General features: G+C 34.5%; 1 protein-coding gene across 6 annotated transcripts in view; it reads left to right on the top strand.

Annotated features, from left to right (window-relative positions):
- Window positions 1–17,084, top strand: part of jvl (javelin-like) — a 34,808-nt gene that overhangs the window by 7,173 nt on the left and 10,551 nt on the right. For 2 of the 6 annotated variants that reach the window (XM_088038310.1, XM_088038309.1), the window contains exon 2: window positions 3,632–3,682. The exons of 3 other annotated variants lie outside the window; for them this stretch is intronic. Coding sequence is in view for 1 of the 3 variants with exons in the window: in XM_088038308.1 (XP_087894434.1) it covers window positions 14,176–14,196 (21 nt within the window). In the remaining 2 variants the exon portion in view is untranslated. Of the gene's footprint in view, window positions 1–3,631; window positions 3,683–14,027; window positions 14,197–17,084 lie in introns of those variants that run through there. One more of the 6 variants, XM_088038308.1, reaches the window with a different exon arrangement.

Consider the following 17,084-nt stretch of genomic DNA (forward strand, 5'->3'; position numbering starts at 1 on the left):
GCATTGCTAATTTTACAGGCGTTGCGTTTCTTTAATTGTACACAATTGGGAAATATAAAAAGAGTAATTTTGCTTTACATGATGTAACACGTGTAAAAATCTCGCGTGTCGTTTTTTTTAACAATTTCAAATGATTTTAGAGAAAGCAAAATGTGTGCAGAAATTTTCTGTAATTGATCAGATCGTTTTTAATAATTCATCTTGAGCAAGCAGTAATCACTGTTATTGGGGTAAAATGGACTGAATGACTGTATTTGAAAGAAATTTCGAAATTCTTGCTCGCAATGAAAGTATCGCAAGATTGACCAAAAGTCTAATTGTTTGCTTTCTTTCTTGGGTGTAAGATGTAATTTCATCGCTATTAGGAACGATTGATTTTTACTGTGAGTGAATGTGAAGCGGTAATCTAATTTGACACAATAAGAAATTGCGCAATATTACATAAAATTCAACGTTTTCAGTTGATGGCACTCTTTGGGTTTTATGTATCGCGTGTTGGAAAACCAAGAAGACTGGTACGAATTTCCACAATTTGATTCGTGAGCTTTTCCATTAGATAGGGAAGATTCCTATTTTCAGTTGCAGAAGATACGACAAAACTAGATTTGAAAATTTCAGTAAAAACTCTTTCCACGTAGTGCTGCGGTATTAATCGTTTGTTTCGCACCCCACATTTTTTCAGTAATTGATTCAACCTTCGCGTGACTTCATAACTCTTCTGGAAAAGTTTTAATATGAAAGTGCATAAAAATTTGTGGCGTCTTCGATGATGGCACGAATATTTCGCGTTTTATCAGTCAATAAAGGGGTGGTGTAGGACAGGGCGGTGGCTGTTGCCGCTTGATACTGCTTCAATGTATTCGACCTTCAACTTATGATTTGTTGAAACAGAAAACTCATTTCGCTAATTCTCCATTGTTCTGGAAATTAATTACGAATTCGTGACGGGTCCAGCCCATCTTCTAATTGGAATAATCGGCGATGTTTTTTATTAAATTACGAGTTTTGGGTACGGGCATTTTCACAATGCTTCCAGCTTTGATTTGTCGAGAGAATTGTGCAAGTTGTAGGACAATAACGTATGTCACGATCTCGCTTTTATTGTCTCTGTTCATAAATCTTGTACAGTTAACAGACAATGGTGATGACGCAAAGGTAGAACAGCGTGCGAGATTGCAGGAAAAATTGACAGTTGTGAAACGAAAGTAGATCTGCAGGAAGAATTTTTAGATCAGGAGTTGTACACCACTTTATTTAACTTTTACTCTTAAATGCAAGATGACGTTTCTGACATTACAGTCTTCATTTGCTATTAAATAAAAATACCACTGCCTCAAGGTTCAAGTCAAAAGAGGTTGTCTCAGGTGCCACTTGTATACTTGGTCTTCAGCCGGTTCTTCGTGGCCTCAAGTTCCAGTAACCCGTCGATAACGGTCAATATTCATTTATTAAAAGAAGTGATGTTACCTTGAATATCTCCAAGGAGGCAACTTATTCCTTTTCCGATATTTATAAATTCGACGTAAACATCGAGCTCAAAATTTTTTATTCGAAGGTCAAAATAAATTGTTTTTGGATCCATCCTGGGAGTTAATAACAATAATATTAACACGAGACCTTATTACGTGAGCAAGGTTTTTGGGAAAAAACTTGAGCAATAATTATGGTCGACAGGTTACATTTAAACTTTTTTTTTGGTTTGGACCGATACGCAATATCCTCGTCAGTTCGTAATAAGTGACATTTAAGGTTGATTGTGACGGTATCGTCTGATTTTTTAATTTTAAATAGCAGGGTAATTTGAGTGACACCCTTTTAGAAAGGCAATCAGAGAGATATGCTAATCGTTTGTAAGCAGGAACTTTGATTTCGTCTTTAAATGCGTTTATATAAATTCTTTAAATTTAAACTTTTTTATTGATTTGTATCTACATAGTTTTTAGATTCTCGATTTTTCTTCACTTTTATGTATGTATTTTCCCCACATCTCAACTATTGCCCATTTTTCTTGCATAAGGTATGAAGTGACTTTCATTTGCGGATATAACGAAATCGATGCAAGAAAATGGATCAAGAAGAGAAACACTAGCAATATAATAAATTACAATGAAAAGTTTCGATCATATGAACGGAAGTGGGTAATTCCAGGCGAATCTAAAAGCGAATAAATAAATACAGTTGGGAAATTTTGCCTTAAACATACAAATGATTTCATTTGTGTCTTGCGGAAAATGTACTTCAGTGGAAAAAACTGTGTGAAATCATCTTTATAAGTATGAGGCGTTAAATCAGATAAGAGGTGTGTAATAATAAAATAACTATAATTTGATGTAATTTCTATCGTATTTCTGTTCTTTACCTTGCGAACTGATAATTTTTCTGCTCGATTCACTTTCCCATTTCCACTTTTTGTATTTTCATTACAGCTCGACATTCATTAACGGCAATTTGTTACTAATTTTAACCACAAGTCCAATCTGCCGTGCGGAATACTTCCTATCACTTCCTTATGGTTTATTAAAGACTTACTCTCTTATTGCCATTAGTTCTGTCAATTTCCTGTCTAGGTTGGCAAACTACCTCTATAAATTTCCAGGCAGGTGACATCTCGTGTCGCTGAATATTAACGTTAATTCTGTGTTCCTCGATATTCGCACTGCGAAACGCTTTTTGCCACGACTGATTGACTCTAACAAGAGACAAAGTGAAAGTGCCGAATAACTTGTTGCAACATCCTCAGAACGATCGTTTTTTTTAAATCAAATATTTTGTCTTATGTGTCAAAGCAGAGTTCATTGTACGACACTTTACTGTTTTAAAAGCTAAAAATTGCGGTTTAAGAATCTAGGAATCATAGTGAAGTTTGTCACGTCGGCTATTATTGCGATTATTTGTATGTTAAAAATTGATTTTTATTTCTGGGTGACTAACTGTTCCTCGTTACACCGCCTGAGTTTCCAATGATGTAAAAACGTGATATTGGAAATTATTAAAACTGTTATTGTTTACGGAGGTGACTTTTTCGGTGCCGAAGAAAAATAGGTTTGCAGTTCGCAGAAGAGCTCCAAAAGAAATCTTGAATCAACTATCTTATTATTTTCTTTCAAGGAAACGCATCATATTATAATAAATAAAAATCACGAGTTGCGTGAGTATGTTAATAAAGAAGGTAGCCTCCGGAGCCAAGACATGCATGATCTTTTCATTGCGTAAGCGTCCTAGTTGTGCCTCAGACCAAAATCCCATCTCATCTGTGGTTTGAGGCTCAAATTCCCTTTGCACCAGACTTTTTACCGTGTCGTTTATAAGCCTCAGCATCTGGTTAGCAGACCACGCATTTGTAGAGTGCCTGTTCCAGACGGTTGGTATTATTACACGTTTAATTAATCAACACCACGTTGTGTAAAAGTTCCCGTCAAAATATTAATGGAAAATGACAACGTAATGCGTTTATTCCAAATGGTTCATACATCATCGCCGCTCGTGTAATTGGTGACAAGCCCAATTTTTCGAAAAAGTGACCATCGACGGTATTCGCTGCACTGCGTTTTGTTCTTGACTCATGGTCACTTAACCTTGTTTTTGTCTCCTTCGTTTTAATGAATTGATTAATTCTCTTTTATTGTTATAGGTGAGTGATCGTCCCTCATTGCTAGTAGACAACTTTCCCACATCAAACTAGGCAAGTAGGCTACTGAAGAGAGTAAAGTTCTCATAATCAGATTTGATAAGATTTCTGTTCCACCCACTGCAACATTGCCCAAATATCTAAGTTTAGTACCAACACGTCGGTTTTGTTAGTTTTTTAACTTCGTTAACTGCACCTCTGGCGCTATATTCGAATGTGTGGGCACCGAAATAAAAGTCTTTGACAGAACAATGAAACTTTAAAATATTACCATTTTTACGATTACCTCTATTTCAGGATTACAAAAGCCAACATTGTAGCGAATTTAGATTTTAATTGCGACAGTACAGTTAAACATGTTATGGTTTTCCACTTAAAATATTTCTGTTTCAAAGACATCAAACTTTAACCTTTTTGGCATCCGGTGAAACCGCCTACCAAGGTGCACATTCGTAAATTTAATAAAATATGTTCACAACGCGTCTATTTTATAGAATATGATTCGCATAGACTTTCTTTCCTTGTGATAAAATGCATTCTGAATTTAATTGTGTACCATAAAACTCAGTTCGAATTGTAGGAAATTGTTTTAATAATTCTTAATTATTCTATTGTTGCGTTGTTACTCGACGTTCTGACGTCTGTACTTAAACTTCTATTTTTGCCAGTTCTAATTACCGCCGATAAAAAAAATAAAAAAGCTTCCAATACATTACGAAAAATTAAGTTTTTTTTCAGTTTAGACATCTGTTCTCAGATCATCATAATTTCTATAGTAAATTTGTTCCAATTCTTTTTTGCGACTAGAGAGGGAACTTTTCTTGCCTTAATTGCAGATGTTCTTTTGCCTGTGCGTAAAATTTCACACCGACATTCAAAGCTCATTGAAATGGAATCTGTCATAAATTTTACTTTCATAAACTAGCGAGAATTTTCTTTATGTATAACTGGACCGAATCAGCATTTCACTTGCGGTTATTAAAAAAGTACTTGGACCTATTCCATTGCACTAGTGTCGAAAAAATAAAGGAAATATAGGTTACGAGCGGAGTTAATTGACTGAATAGGCTATAATAAAGTAGGTACTCGTTATTTCTCATTGATCGTATCGATACGTGATATGTTTTATTACTCCTTTGAGTTCGTTTTTTTGGCGAATAGCAATATTGAAATAAAAATTTCCAGCGATTCTCTCGTACTTTTTATAATCCTGAAAGTGACAGTCGATTGCTATTAATTGTTTGAGCTTCTCAAAATAAACGAAGAGTAATCACCGTTTCTACATTATTTTTAATTTATGATAATTGCGTCGCTTTCCATTTCGTCACATTGTTAGCCATTCTGCTCTACATACTTAATTGCAGTGTGGATGTCTATTCTTGAAAATTAAGAAGTCCGAAACGCTCTTTGTCAACGCGAAGGAAAGTGGAGAAAAATCGTTTTACTTTCTAACTTATTTTGACTATTGAGAAGTGACGAGGATCATTAGTCGTGCGAAGAGAGGGCAGGAAACTAAAAGCGACTAATGGGAAAATCACTTCTACACATCACGACAAGGAAATGCTCCTTTTACGATTTTTCCTCGGCGAGAGAATGTTCACTTTGCAGTAATTAGGCTTCCGTGTTGACAGGAGTTTTTTTCCTCAGAACGAAAATGTCTTTATTTCTATGGTCTGCATGACCGCATGTGTGAACATAAAGCTGAAAATTATAATGTGAACTTAGGGTCAGATCGTTAAGTTAGAAGTGATGTTAAGACAACATTCCATTTCAGGATCACGTTTGAAGAAATTAATTTCTTGTTAAGATGTGAGCTATTTTATGGCGGTGGACCTGTGAACTTTGAACATAATAGGAAACAGAGAATTACTTAGGGTGTGCATGAATGAGAGAAACTAAGCACATGGTTTTAGAGAAAATGAGAATTTTTCGCTCTGCCAAGCGCGATGGCAAAATAAATACAGAAATTAATCAACTTGAGAAGTTTTTCCAATAAAGGATGCTCTCTTCAAATTGTTAGTAATTTACACCAATCTTCTCCAGCTTGGTACAGTTAGAAATTCTAAATGAAGGAAATTGTAAATTACGCCGTATTTGGATTGATGTTTTTATCAATTACAAGAATCTCGTAAACTGTCAAGTTACGGTTGATCTGATTATTAAATTTAATCAAATTATTTTTTGCGGTAATTACTTGAGAAGAGTCAACACTGATGACCCGTTACAGGACTTCCGGTTTGATCGATTGCACCAATTATGTTTGCGAGGTCAACTATTGTTTTTAGAGCAGGTTGAATCATAGCAAAAGTTGCAGGTTTAACCATTGTTCGAACAAATTAACAATGATCATTGTGATTCTGTGTCGCAACATCGATTTGCAAGGAAAAGAACGCAAAAAGGGATCCCGTCTTGAGAGAATCCACATTCTTGCAGCCGCCTCATCATTGTTATACTAACCGCACAATTAATAGAAAGCTTTCCACAGAATCATAACCATTACTATCGATCGAATAAATTAGCATTTTTTCGCAAAACTGAGAATTTTGTGCAAGAATAACATCGGGGTCAAGTTTTTATTCCGTAAAATTGTGTTATTTACATATTTTGGTGAGAGATTCTCACATTGGTGGTTGCGCCAGAATTTAAACTGGACCAATTACTTGGATAGATTTGTTTGTTTTTTTTGCCAATAATTGAAAACTATCGTGTTGCCTTCAAGACGGTAAAAAGTGACGCTTTCATGTCACGTTATTAACGAGTTTAATCCGCAGAAAAAACAGTTCGGATGTTAAAAAAACTGATATAACCTTCAATTACTTTGATTTGTGTTTTTTTGGCTTCCAAGAGAAAATCAAAATCACGTGTTACTGATATAGTTATTACTGGAAACCTCAGCCAAATCTTTTTCATTTCCTGAGGAAATGCGTCCATGCAAGTCACATGCTCCATTATAACCAAATGTGAACGTGATGGATGTAATAATCTCGTTTCCGCCGACTATTGTGACTAATCCAACAACAAATAATCTTTAAAACAGAAAAATATACAAATTAAATTTAATAAAACGAAGAGAAACTGCACAGGAATGTTAATTACAGTTCATTTTCTCCTTTTATTTAAAAAATGAGGATTTCATCACAGCTGAAAATTTTCATCAGTTGAGTGCATCGTAAAGTGATAACGGCGTCGTTAAAACGTATTAGTTTTCGCACGTAAATGTCGTGGCATTTAATGTAATGAAATTAATGGGAGGAAATAAATTTGATTAACTTTTTTGTGAAATTTGGATGACAGGCACGAACCTGTGATGGTGTTATTGTCCACACTTCCTTTAACATCGTGCCGATGATTTTGCTATTAGTTTTTAAAAGCGTGTTTGATGAAAGTTTAGTTACGTAAAAGTGTCGTTAAACTAATTGCTAATAAGTGAACTGGTTAATTGGTTTCAATTTTAATAATGAAAGTAGGCTTTTGTTGCATTAAAATGGGGAAAAACAATTCCAGACAAAAATGTCAATGACTGGTAGTGGTGTATTAATAGTTTACAACAATAAAGGTCTGTTGGCGTCATTTACTTTATTTATTTAGTTGTTATTGCTTGTGTGGTCTTTAAAAGCGCTTGAACTTGATTATAAACAACTTCGAATACTGAAAAATCATTGTTAGACCAATTGGTGAAAGATTGAAGAACAATTCAAAGGAAACGTTGATAATACCTTTGATCTAATGCTGTCGAGTTGAGTTCTGCTTTACCTGTCTTACGCAAAACATCGCTAATTTCTCCTTCCTGTTGGTTGAGCAATTTACCAATAAATTCTTAAAATGACTTTTTTCAAACGGTTGCTTACTTGTTTATTGAACCGTTCATATAGATCCTATTAAAAATCAATAAAACTTTACAGATTGCTCCTATTTATTTGAAAATGGACATTCCATTTACTAAGATTAACAGATGTCCGAGCGTCCCCATTTTATTATTTATGCAGCTTATTGCAAAAGCCTCTTTTACGTGTTTAATTATTACACATTTCATTTCACGACTTATCGTCGTGTTTTCCACAAGGAAGACACGTTACGCTAGAATTTAATCTGTTTTGTTTGCCCACACAATCGACGGTGCTAGATACAGACGTCATTATTTTTGCGGCGTCGTCAACGAATCCATTTATGGAAGGATAGAAATCATAAACGTAGGTGAAAAGTGTTATGTAGTTTCTAACTTGTAAAGAACAAATCATTGTTGCACGGGTCGTGCCATGAGAGTGCATCATTTATAATGTACTTAAAAGATTGACTTCATTTCTTTTTGTTATGGCTTTGAAACTATTTGTGGAATTGCTAGCTTTCTATAATTCTTTTAATTAAATTTCTCGTTGATGAAGCGTCCTATGTCGAAGCAATAATGGAGACTAGTTACTGAAGTTACGTGGCCAGTTTGCAAGTAATTAAGGGCTTGGAGTTTCCTTGCCACACCGTTACACAACAAAAATTACATTATTCCCTCATTAGCTGCGACAATTGTACGATTTCTGTGTTAATTAAAGAAGACTTCGATTTTTTCGGGATCCAACCAATTTAGCTTGATCCTCTTATTTGACAATAAATGAGCGTTATCCTGCGATTATCCCAGGGGAAAGTTTCGAACTCTGCTACTTCCGGGACATTCGGTTTCGTGAACTATTTCTTTTGATATTTACACTTGTGTCATAATTCACGTACGTACAAGTTCTTGGAAAACTCACACCTCTTTTAGCGACATATCTCTTGAGACCAGAAAGTATGTTCATGTTGCTTCATATACCTAGTTTTCGTAGGATCTTCATCACTCGTAATCTGTAGATAAATCGAACGAAACTAATTTAAACTGTCAGTTCAGCCTGACCTAGGTTTCTCTAACTCTAAATCTCACTAGGTCATATTCTGATTCAGTGTGAGGCATTAACTGGGTTAATTAATTTGTTATATAATTGAGTAGATGTGCAATTATAGTGTAAATCAGCAAAACATCAAGAAGTTCTCATTGCGTAAACTTTTCTTTTGTAATGTTTCTCGTAATTGAATTAATTGATAAGTGTAGTGCACTAAAGAGCAACTAGTAGAATGTTGTTATACGACCTCACAAAAACATGGTTTTCAATATGTTAACACGTGTTTATGCTTTATCGTTTTTACTTATTACTCACTTCAGGTTTTTCAAATCGATGAAAGAAATTGCAAATCATCGTCTTTCCGAGTCTATTTAGTTTCGTTCATTTTTTAAAGAAACAATAAACTGAATGGGTACTATCGCCATACCTAGTTCTATATAAATTTCCAATAATTGCTCTTCCACCCACGTTAGAGTAAAAATCGCTTTGGATAGTTTCCTTACAAAGGCAATTCGAACTCATCTATCACCATTATAACAATTTTTTTCGCCCGTTTTTCAGCAGTAGCAAGATTTAGTCAGCCTGCGGTCGTTGTAATATTCTCACTAGTTTATTGCTTGTAATAACAGTTTATTACTTCTTGTAATTTGACCCATACGGTATGTACTAATACGATCAATTTATTACATTTTTTCGAAAAACCTGAAAGTGCAGGGGAAAAGTTGGGTTAAAGATTAATAAGCGTCAATTTTAACAACTGTGGTTAAAATACCTTCACTGCTTCGATTCCCGTTCCTTCCCTTCGTAATTGCAGATTTGTAATTGAATTCGCTGGCGGTGCCGTTCTAACAAGAAGATGCGGGGCTCTTGACCAATTTGGAAAATTTCAGCAAAATTTGGATTATTTTGGTTCTGATTTTTAGAACTTTGAAAGACATGCGTGCCTGAACAGATTGGTTGACCGTAAAATTTTTAATTGCATTTGCAAAAGTTGTTGTATGTAATTAAAGTTAACATGTTTTATGTAGTTGCCCGACAAATGTATCTGAATTAAGTTGTTATTTCTTGTTGTGAATGTTACAATCAAGTTTATTTGGTATCAATTTGTATCTTTTTGCAAATTTTGTTTCTAGTTTAAAAAATAAATTCGCAATTCTTAAAACAATCGTCAATAAGTGCTTTCTCGCCTTTGGGAAATTAGCGAAATAAGATCGCGTTCTATTTTTGAGTCAAGTGTGATATCACTATTATTGTATTTTTACAGTGTTCTAGTTTCAATGTAAATTTTAGAATGCAAGGCCGCAAACTTGACCAGTGGCTTGCAGCCATTTGTGCCTATATTTGGAATCTCCTGTCGAAGGAAGAGTCGTCTTGCAGCATCTGCCACAGTTTTCGCATTGCAACGCGGAAACTAATTCTAGAAACTAATCTCTCTGTCGCTAACGATTATTTCCCGCTTAATAAATAATTTTTGCGTGAAGAAATGGACCAAAGGAAAGTGTTTGGTTACATGAGAAATATTAATAAACGCCGTCTTGCTCGTGCACCGTATCAAACTACCCATGCAATCTGTCTTCGTACAAGAAAGATTGATTATTGTGCTATCATAATAATTAACCGTAGAAAGTAAATCAATGCATACCGACTTTCTGCGACAGTCTTCAGATTGTTTTATTTGATTCGTTGATTTTCGTTTCATCCGGGAATGCATTGCTAATCAACTGAGATTCTATCTGTCGTGATTGTTAATTAATAATTTATTATGGACGTCAACTTGGAAGTTGATCGCTTAGACTTGATTTATTGGAGATAAATACGGCAATCAAGATTCTCGTTTTTCGAATTTTTCTTGAAATTCAATTCGTTTGAACAGAAGGATTCGATTATTTGACCATAGATCGAGTTTTTGTCTGTGTTCCTCCAAGAATAGAGGCATTATCTTCACCGTTCTGCACGATCTGAATTACAGGAAAACAGGGAGTTTGCTGACTCACTCAGGTTAAGTTATCTTGAAGTTGCATGACCTCAAACTTATCGTGAAAAAGTAATCATGGGTTTGAGCACACGGGAGGTCGATGGGTCTTTACTAAACAACTGCTATAATAATGGGAAATAATTGTGCAGATGCGTTGGTTTATCCCTCATTAAGCTAATTCCTTCCAAGGAATATCCATAATTGGGACATAAAGCAATCATTTATCAAACTCAAAAAGATGGGATTTTGAGAATTACCTACGTGGGCACCCACATATCTTGAGTTTGACTGTAATGACAAGGACGTTGTTGAAAAATTGACGGGAAATGGGCATTCTGAGAACGCTAATCATTTTATGGTTTTCGGAAACATTCTAATTATTACTTGACGGATATAATGGGATGTTAATTAAATATTTCCAAGTTTTTAATGTGTTTATGTCGTCGGAATGTAAATTGCAGTAAAAAGTTCAGTCTTCAGTTAACTAAGCTGTAAAGTTAAAGACACTTCTCTCTTCAAGTTTTATTAAAATTCTTAAAATTAAAAATGAAAAACAATATTCAAGGCGAAAACAACTCGTTATTACTTCATGTCACTGCCAGAATATAAACGTGGATCGGATGTTAAAGGTGGTCAGAATGCCCTTTTTTCAAACCACAAAATAAATCAAAATGAAGATTTATGCAACATCTCAACGAGATTAAATGTCGCTTCTTTTTTCTTCTTAAGTAAATCGTCTCACCACAAAGTTGCTTAATAAGTATCTCTTTCATTGATTTTTTTTGTTGCGATTATATATATTTCATGGTTAACCGACTGCTTTCAATGTCCACCTGGCCGAAGGTGTGACATAAATCCAGCAAGTCTTTGCCGTAATTAGCACCGCGATGACGTAATTTCCGTGAACTTGCTTTGCAAAAACGATTTTTTTTTCTATAGATATGTTGGTTTGGCAACTTTTCCGGAAGAAAGAGGTAAACAATACGTACAATAATTGTTTATTTCTTTGTTGCATAAGCCTCTCTTTGCGAGCGAACATCAGTTGCAGCATCAGAAAATCTATTTCCTGATGTTAATAAATTACCACATGGTGAGTGCTCAAAACTACCATTAGTCTAATTGTGAAGCAGTTAATAATCTGCAGTAAGGCAGGTGGGAACATCTTACCACAAGAGGTTAAATTTTCCTCGTTAAATTAACGAGCCATCATCATCCAGCTTCAGCTTACTTCTGTTCCGATGCAATTCACAAGTGACGATTTTAATTGCGTTCATGAACTCTTCTTCGGTCATGACGGACATCCTAGTTTGGGTTGATGTTAATTGTGTAGACCGTCGGATAACATATAATTTACCAATTCGCTTAGCAATTTAAATAAAATTAAGAACAGATGCTGCGGAGGAGGAGGAGGTGATCATTAGTGTTGGCCTACACATGTGTGGAATCTCTTAGGTTTGTAGGAGGAACATTAAATCGGCATTATTCAACTGATCGCCAGTAATTGCAAAAGAAAAAAGATGCTAAAGTAATCGTTGCGCTGGTCAAGGTTACGTCCTTTGGCTTGAAGAGGAAAAACTGGTCTATCATGTAGAGCCGATGTCATGGATTTTAAATTACATTTTTTGTTCTAGATTCTAGTTTCGTGATTGGAGTTCTGAGATTTCCAAATTGTTACATATTTTTAGATCTTCTAGATTCATGATTTCTCCATAGATTTCTAATTGGTTTAGTTATTCTTTGGATTTTATCTCTGCGGTTAATTTTTGCCTTTGTAGGCATTCATGGGAGAGATTCCTGATATAAATATAAAAATTCCACCCACAATTAAAATCACGCTTTCGAGCCATTGAATTGAATTCGCTATAAATAACATATTTTCACTACTTTGTTAATTTTGCAAAAACCAACCTGACCTTTCCGATGTTCACACGCAAGTCGATATCCTTAAAAAAGAAAGTGAGATGAAGTGGTCGATAAATCAGAGAAGACAAAGAAATTTGTCTCTGAGCTATTATTGACCTGTGATACATTGTCCGTATGCAAATGCATTTTCATTTTATGAACGCTTTGGGGGTTATTTTCATCAAGTAACTCTTTGGTAGATTTTACTACAAAGAAAGCCGCTCGTGCTTACGGCAGTCATGCGAAAAGTGCACAGGAGTAAAAAGCTCCTGTTGATATAAAAATCCCATTGGTGAGCCGACGATCTAAACAAACAGAAACACGAATTTCCGCGCGTGTGATTATTAAAATTCGAGATTAATGGATACAATAACCGCTTAAGTTGTTGATGTGTGTCTATAGGGTTTTATAAAGCAATAATGGAGATAAATAGATCCATGAATCATGAATAAATGCGCTGTGTCACTGTGAAAAACGACCAGAAAAATTAAATAACCACATCAAGGTTAGAAATCTGCATAACAAGAAGGTAAAAATGTTAAACTCGAACGAATGAAAGTGGATATTTCTTATGAATACGAACAAACGACGCTTCTTCCCCGCTTGATTTCGAATGCATTTCCATATGTCGTCCTGGTTTCATGAATCATGGATTTGTTTATGGGGGGACAGACCCACAATGTCGGTTTTTGATAAGAATCTTCATGACTATCAGATAAAATCACACAATGGGAAGCAATTAGAGATTAATTCTGTAATAGCCTTTCTGGAATCCAGTAAACAGATGTGTTGTGATTTTATTGAATTTGATTTATGTCGTTTAGCCATTAGCCTTTATCCTACTTTGTGTTTTAATTGAGTATTGTTCGCCGGACGGTTGCTAATGAGTATTGACATTTAAAATGAAATTTGTTTGGGAAGGCTTTTATCTACAACGTTCTTAATTTAATCTAACCGTTTCAGCAGCTAATTTTTATTAAGTTCAGCTTCCTTATCTTAAAAATTGTGCACTGGAGTTTTATGCTTGTGAAAGAACAATGATTGTTAACGCTACAACAATTTAAATTACTTAGTTTCTATGGTAATTAATCAAAACTGTTGAGTCTATGTGGCGGTAGAGAATGGCTACAAGCTATAATTTACATCAAATGTTTCCGTTTTTATCGTATGGAATAGACACTGCTGTTGTCAAAATAGTTTTTTAATAATCCAAAAATAAGTAGCTATACTTCAAAACATATTAAAATATAATTATTCATTGTAATATTTTTTGCTCCCAATAATAATAGCACATATGCTTGACACTAAAAAAACTTCATAAAGAAGCTTTTGGTGTAATAATAGGATCACCCAAATTTCTTCAAAAGTAATTGCTACATATTATTCTAGCATGCTTCATATGTACACTTCGATCTTCTTTCTTCCATTGTCCGTTGAACAGAAGATATTATTCTTTCAACCGCTCTAACCGTTTGTCCGAAGTTTCCGATCAAAACCTCATCAAAATTTTTAACGGCCTCCCATTATTGTTTTTTCCACTTCCTACGACGGAGCATACAATTATTCCTACCTTGGTGCTTCTACTTCACCACCAGCAGAATTTCGCGCTCTACCTCCTCTCTCGCTAGAGTCAGCAGCAGTCTGCCTTCAGTTGTCGTCCGTCATGCTTCCGTTTCAGAGTGATCATGATTTGTGCTCTGCAGTACAAGGGGCATCAACCTCATTCTTCTCAAAATCATCTGTTTGTAGTGTTACGTCTTCCATGACTGATTCATACATGTAGTGAGGATTTTTTTCAGCCCATGAGGATCTCCTACGACGTGGTGTGTATTTGGCAATCTTGATTCTTACCTTTTGAACGCAAGTTTTACATTTGTACACCACATGGGTTAAGTAAATAAATACTCGTGGGTGTGTGACATCTTCCCATTAACCTCATGATAGTGACGAAATTGATGACGTGATAGTTCTCTGACTCTGAATATAATAATAGTAATAGTCTTTATAATGTTAATTACATGTGTGGAGGAGAATGTGAATGTTAATAACTAGTTCAACTTTGTTGGTAATTAGGATTTGGATGTTTCCAAGGTGAAATACCAACTCGATTACGTTATTATTACAAGAATTAGAAATAATGAGATTATTGTTCCAAACTGCGGAATAGATAAGATTCACGTGTGTACACGTTGAATAATTATGTTTAATCAACCGTAATTGCACCCATAATTAAGGTATTTCTACAGGCTTTTTTGTTAATTTTAACGGTGTCGCCGAAACGTTTTACTATTTGTACCGAAAATTATTTTTTATACAAGCACTTAACGACATGGGTAAACTAACTGTTAATCGTTCAACACGCTCTTAAATTCGGCAGTTAACATTTTGACCTAGTTTTTTGAAGCTGCGGCGGATTGTACATTTACATATCGGATTATGCTAGGAAATCTTATAGATATAACATTACGGATACAAAGTTGAGCCCCCGGCAAGGAACCGCACATTGATAGAACGTTTTTTGGTATACGTGTACCGGCCTTGGGTTAAGGTCACCATCGAGAAATTGGTGTAGCCGAAATCACCAATAAATCAAAGTAATTCGACTTTTATTGCTCGTATGATCATTACTTTAAAATCTGGTTGAAATTACCTATAAAATAAATGAATAAAATTAAATTCCACCTGGTTGTTTGTTTACCGGCTTATTTTAAAACATGTAAACTTCATTTCCTGAAATTGAGTGTGATAATACCAATTATAAAGTTGATATTTTAATGTGAAACTATTTTGCATAGCAGTTTTTCCTTGTGATATGTTATTGTTTGTCATTGAATTATGTTAATTTCGAACATTGTGTAATGTATAATTTTAGTTAACCCAAGCCATCCACTAAAATTAAAGACATGTAAATTACTTGAAAGTGCATATGTTGGAGGTATATGGAATTGCACATTTCGCAGACAGACAGACAATACGGTTCGATTTTTGATAAAAATAACACTGGATTATGTTTGACTGCACTTTTTACAATCAATTTATCCCGGTTGTGATAACAATTGCTATTGCTATTATCAAAATTTATCACACCCAATCAAAATTGATAACGATAGTACAATCAGCTTCGATCGTTCACCTACTTGAAAATAACAATTCGTAAAATTTGTTATCGTTTTTGCTTGGAAATTTTCTAAATTTATGAGTAAACTTCTAAATGAATATTAAATAATAACAGTCACATGAATATTGGAGGAAATAATTATCACGGCCATAATTATTATAATTATGTGTGCATCAACAGTAATCTGTATTATCCTGTATTATTTAATAAATTTTAGATACAAACTTCACAGTTTTGCTTGGAAAAAGATAACAAACGATGCGGTGAACGTCTTTGTTTGTAATTACTTCTCTGTATGATTTTGGCGACATTGATCATAGTTATCATAGATAAGCCAGAGTTCGTTCCTATCATCAAAATTTGTGATTAATTTTAAAGTTTTGCAGATAGAAATTGGTTTTTATGGTAGGGTCCCATTGTGCCGCAGTTAAGTATGCCAACAATGGAGCAATACCGCAAATATTACCCTGTAATAAATAATATGCTGCTGGTCTTGCCCAGGTCCGTATTGTGTAGTGAAGCGTAATATTAACGCAAAATTTTAAAATTCACCTACTTTGAGAAAATAAGTAACTTTTTGTAATCTTGGATCATTCATACAGTCTGATCTTTGGATATGTGATATGTAGCTACTTTAGACCACCTACTTATATTTATTATTGGTTCTTAATGATCTGATAATGCATTTAGAAATATTACCTATTGTCGTCATTAATCTGTAGCAGAATTTATTGTGATAAATTTTTGCCGTTTCACTTTTATCTGTTGAATGATGGCACCAACCCTTACTATTACAACATAGCTCGCAGGTTGTACTCTCTGCGTGTAAACAATCCCGGCCCTGTGGAATATCGGAACAATATGATTTATTGTGGGTACGGTCAGCTCTAGGAGGGCTGTGGTAATGATTAGATAATTTTTATTTTGCTGCCATAAAAACCAATTTCTATCTGCAAAACTTTACTTCGGAGTAAATTCTGGTGTTGTGGGAAAAATTTTGCGTCATCATTTTTCTTCTAATATTAGAGTTTTTATATTTGTGCATAAATTTGCGGTTTAATTTAAAAGTCTTCTTTTCTTCATCATTTGCTCTTCTTGTAATCAAAGACTTTTTGACTTGCCTTCGTTATCTTCATATTTTTTTTATAAATATGCTCTCTAGCTGGTTCTACACAAAAATGTTAATGCATATCTTCTGTTTTTTTTTTGTTCAGCAGGAAATCTGTTCTTGTCAAATGGTCAAGAAATAGTGTTTTTTGCTCTTGTTTTATTGTCTAATTCTTCTTCATATCCGTTTTTTGTCTTCGATTTTGGTTAAATATTTTTAGGCAAGATTCGTTATCCGAAAGCCAAAAATCAACCTGAAAACGTTTTAATAATGAACACAAAGTAATTGTAAATACATACCAAAAGTTTGCGGTGCATCAGGCAGTAAATTTTTTAAACGAGCTCAGTGTTTGTTTTTCCATAAATTTAGTTAATTTGGTGGTAAAAATAACATGTCAGTAATAATAAAATATTTATTTTTACCAAGTAGTGCAAGTAGATAATAAAATCGAGCTGTTGCAGTTCAGTTATATCGCATTCCTGCAT

Source organism: Gnatocerus cornutus, chromosome 6 (genome assembly GCF_029298725.1).
Source record: "Gnatocerus cornutus isolate USDA-ARS CGAHR chromosome 6, icGnaCorn1.1, whole genome shotgun sequence".
Taxonomy (NCBI): domain Eukaryota; kingdom Metazoa; phylum Arthropoda; class Insecta; order Coleoptera; family Tenebrionidae; genus Gnatocerus; species Gnatocerus cornutus.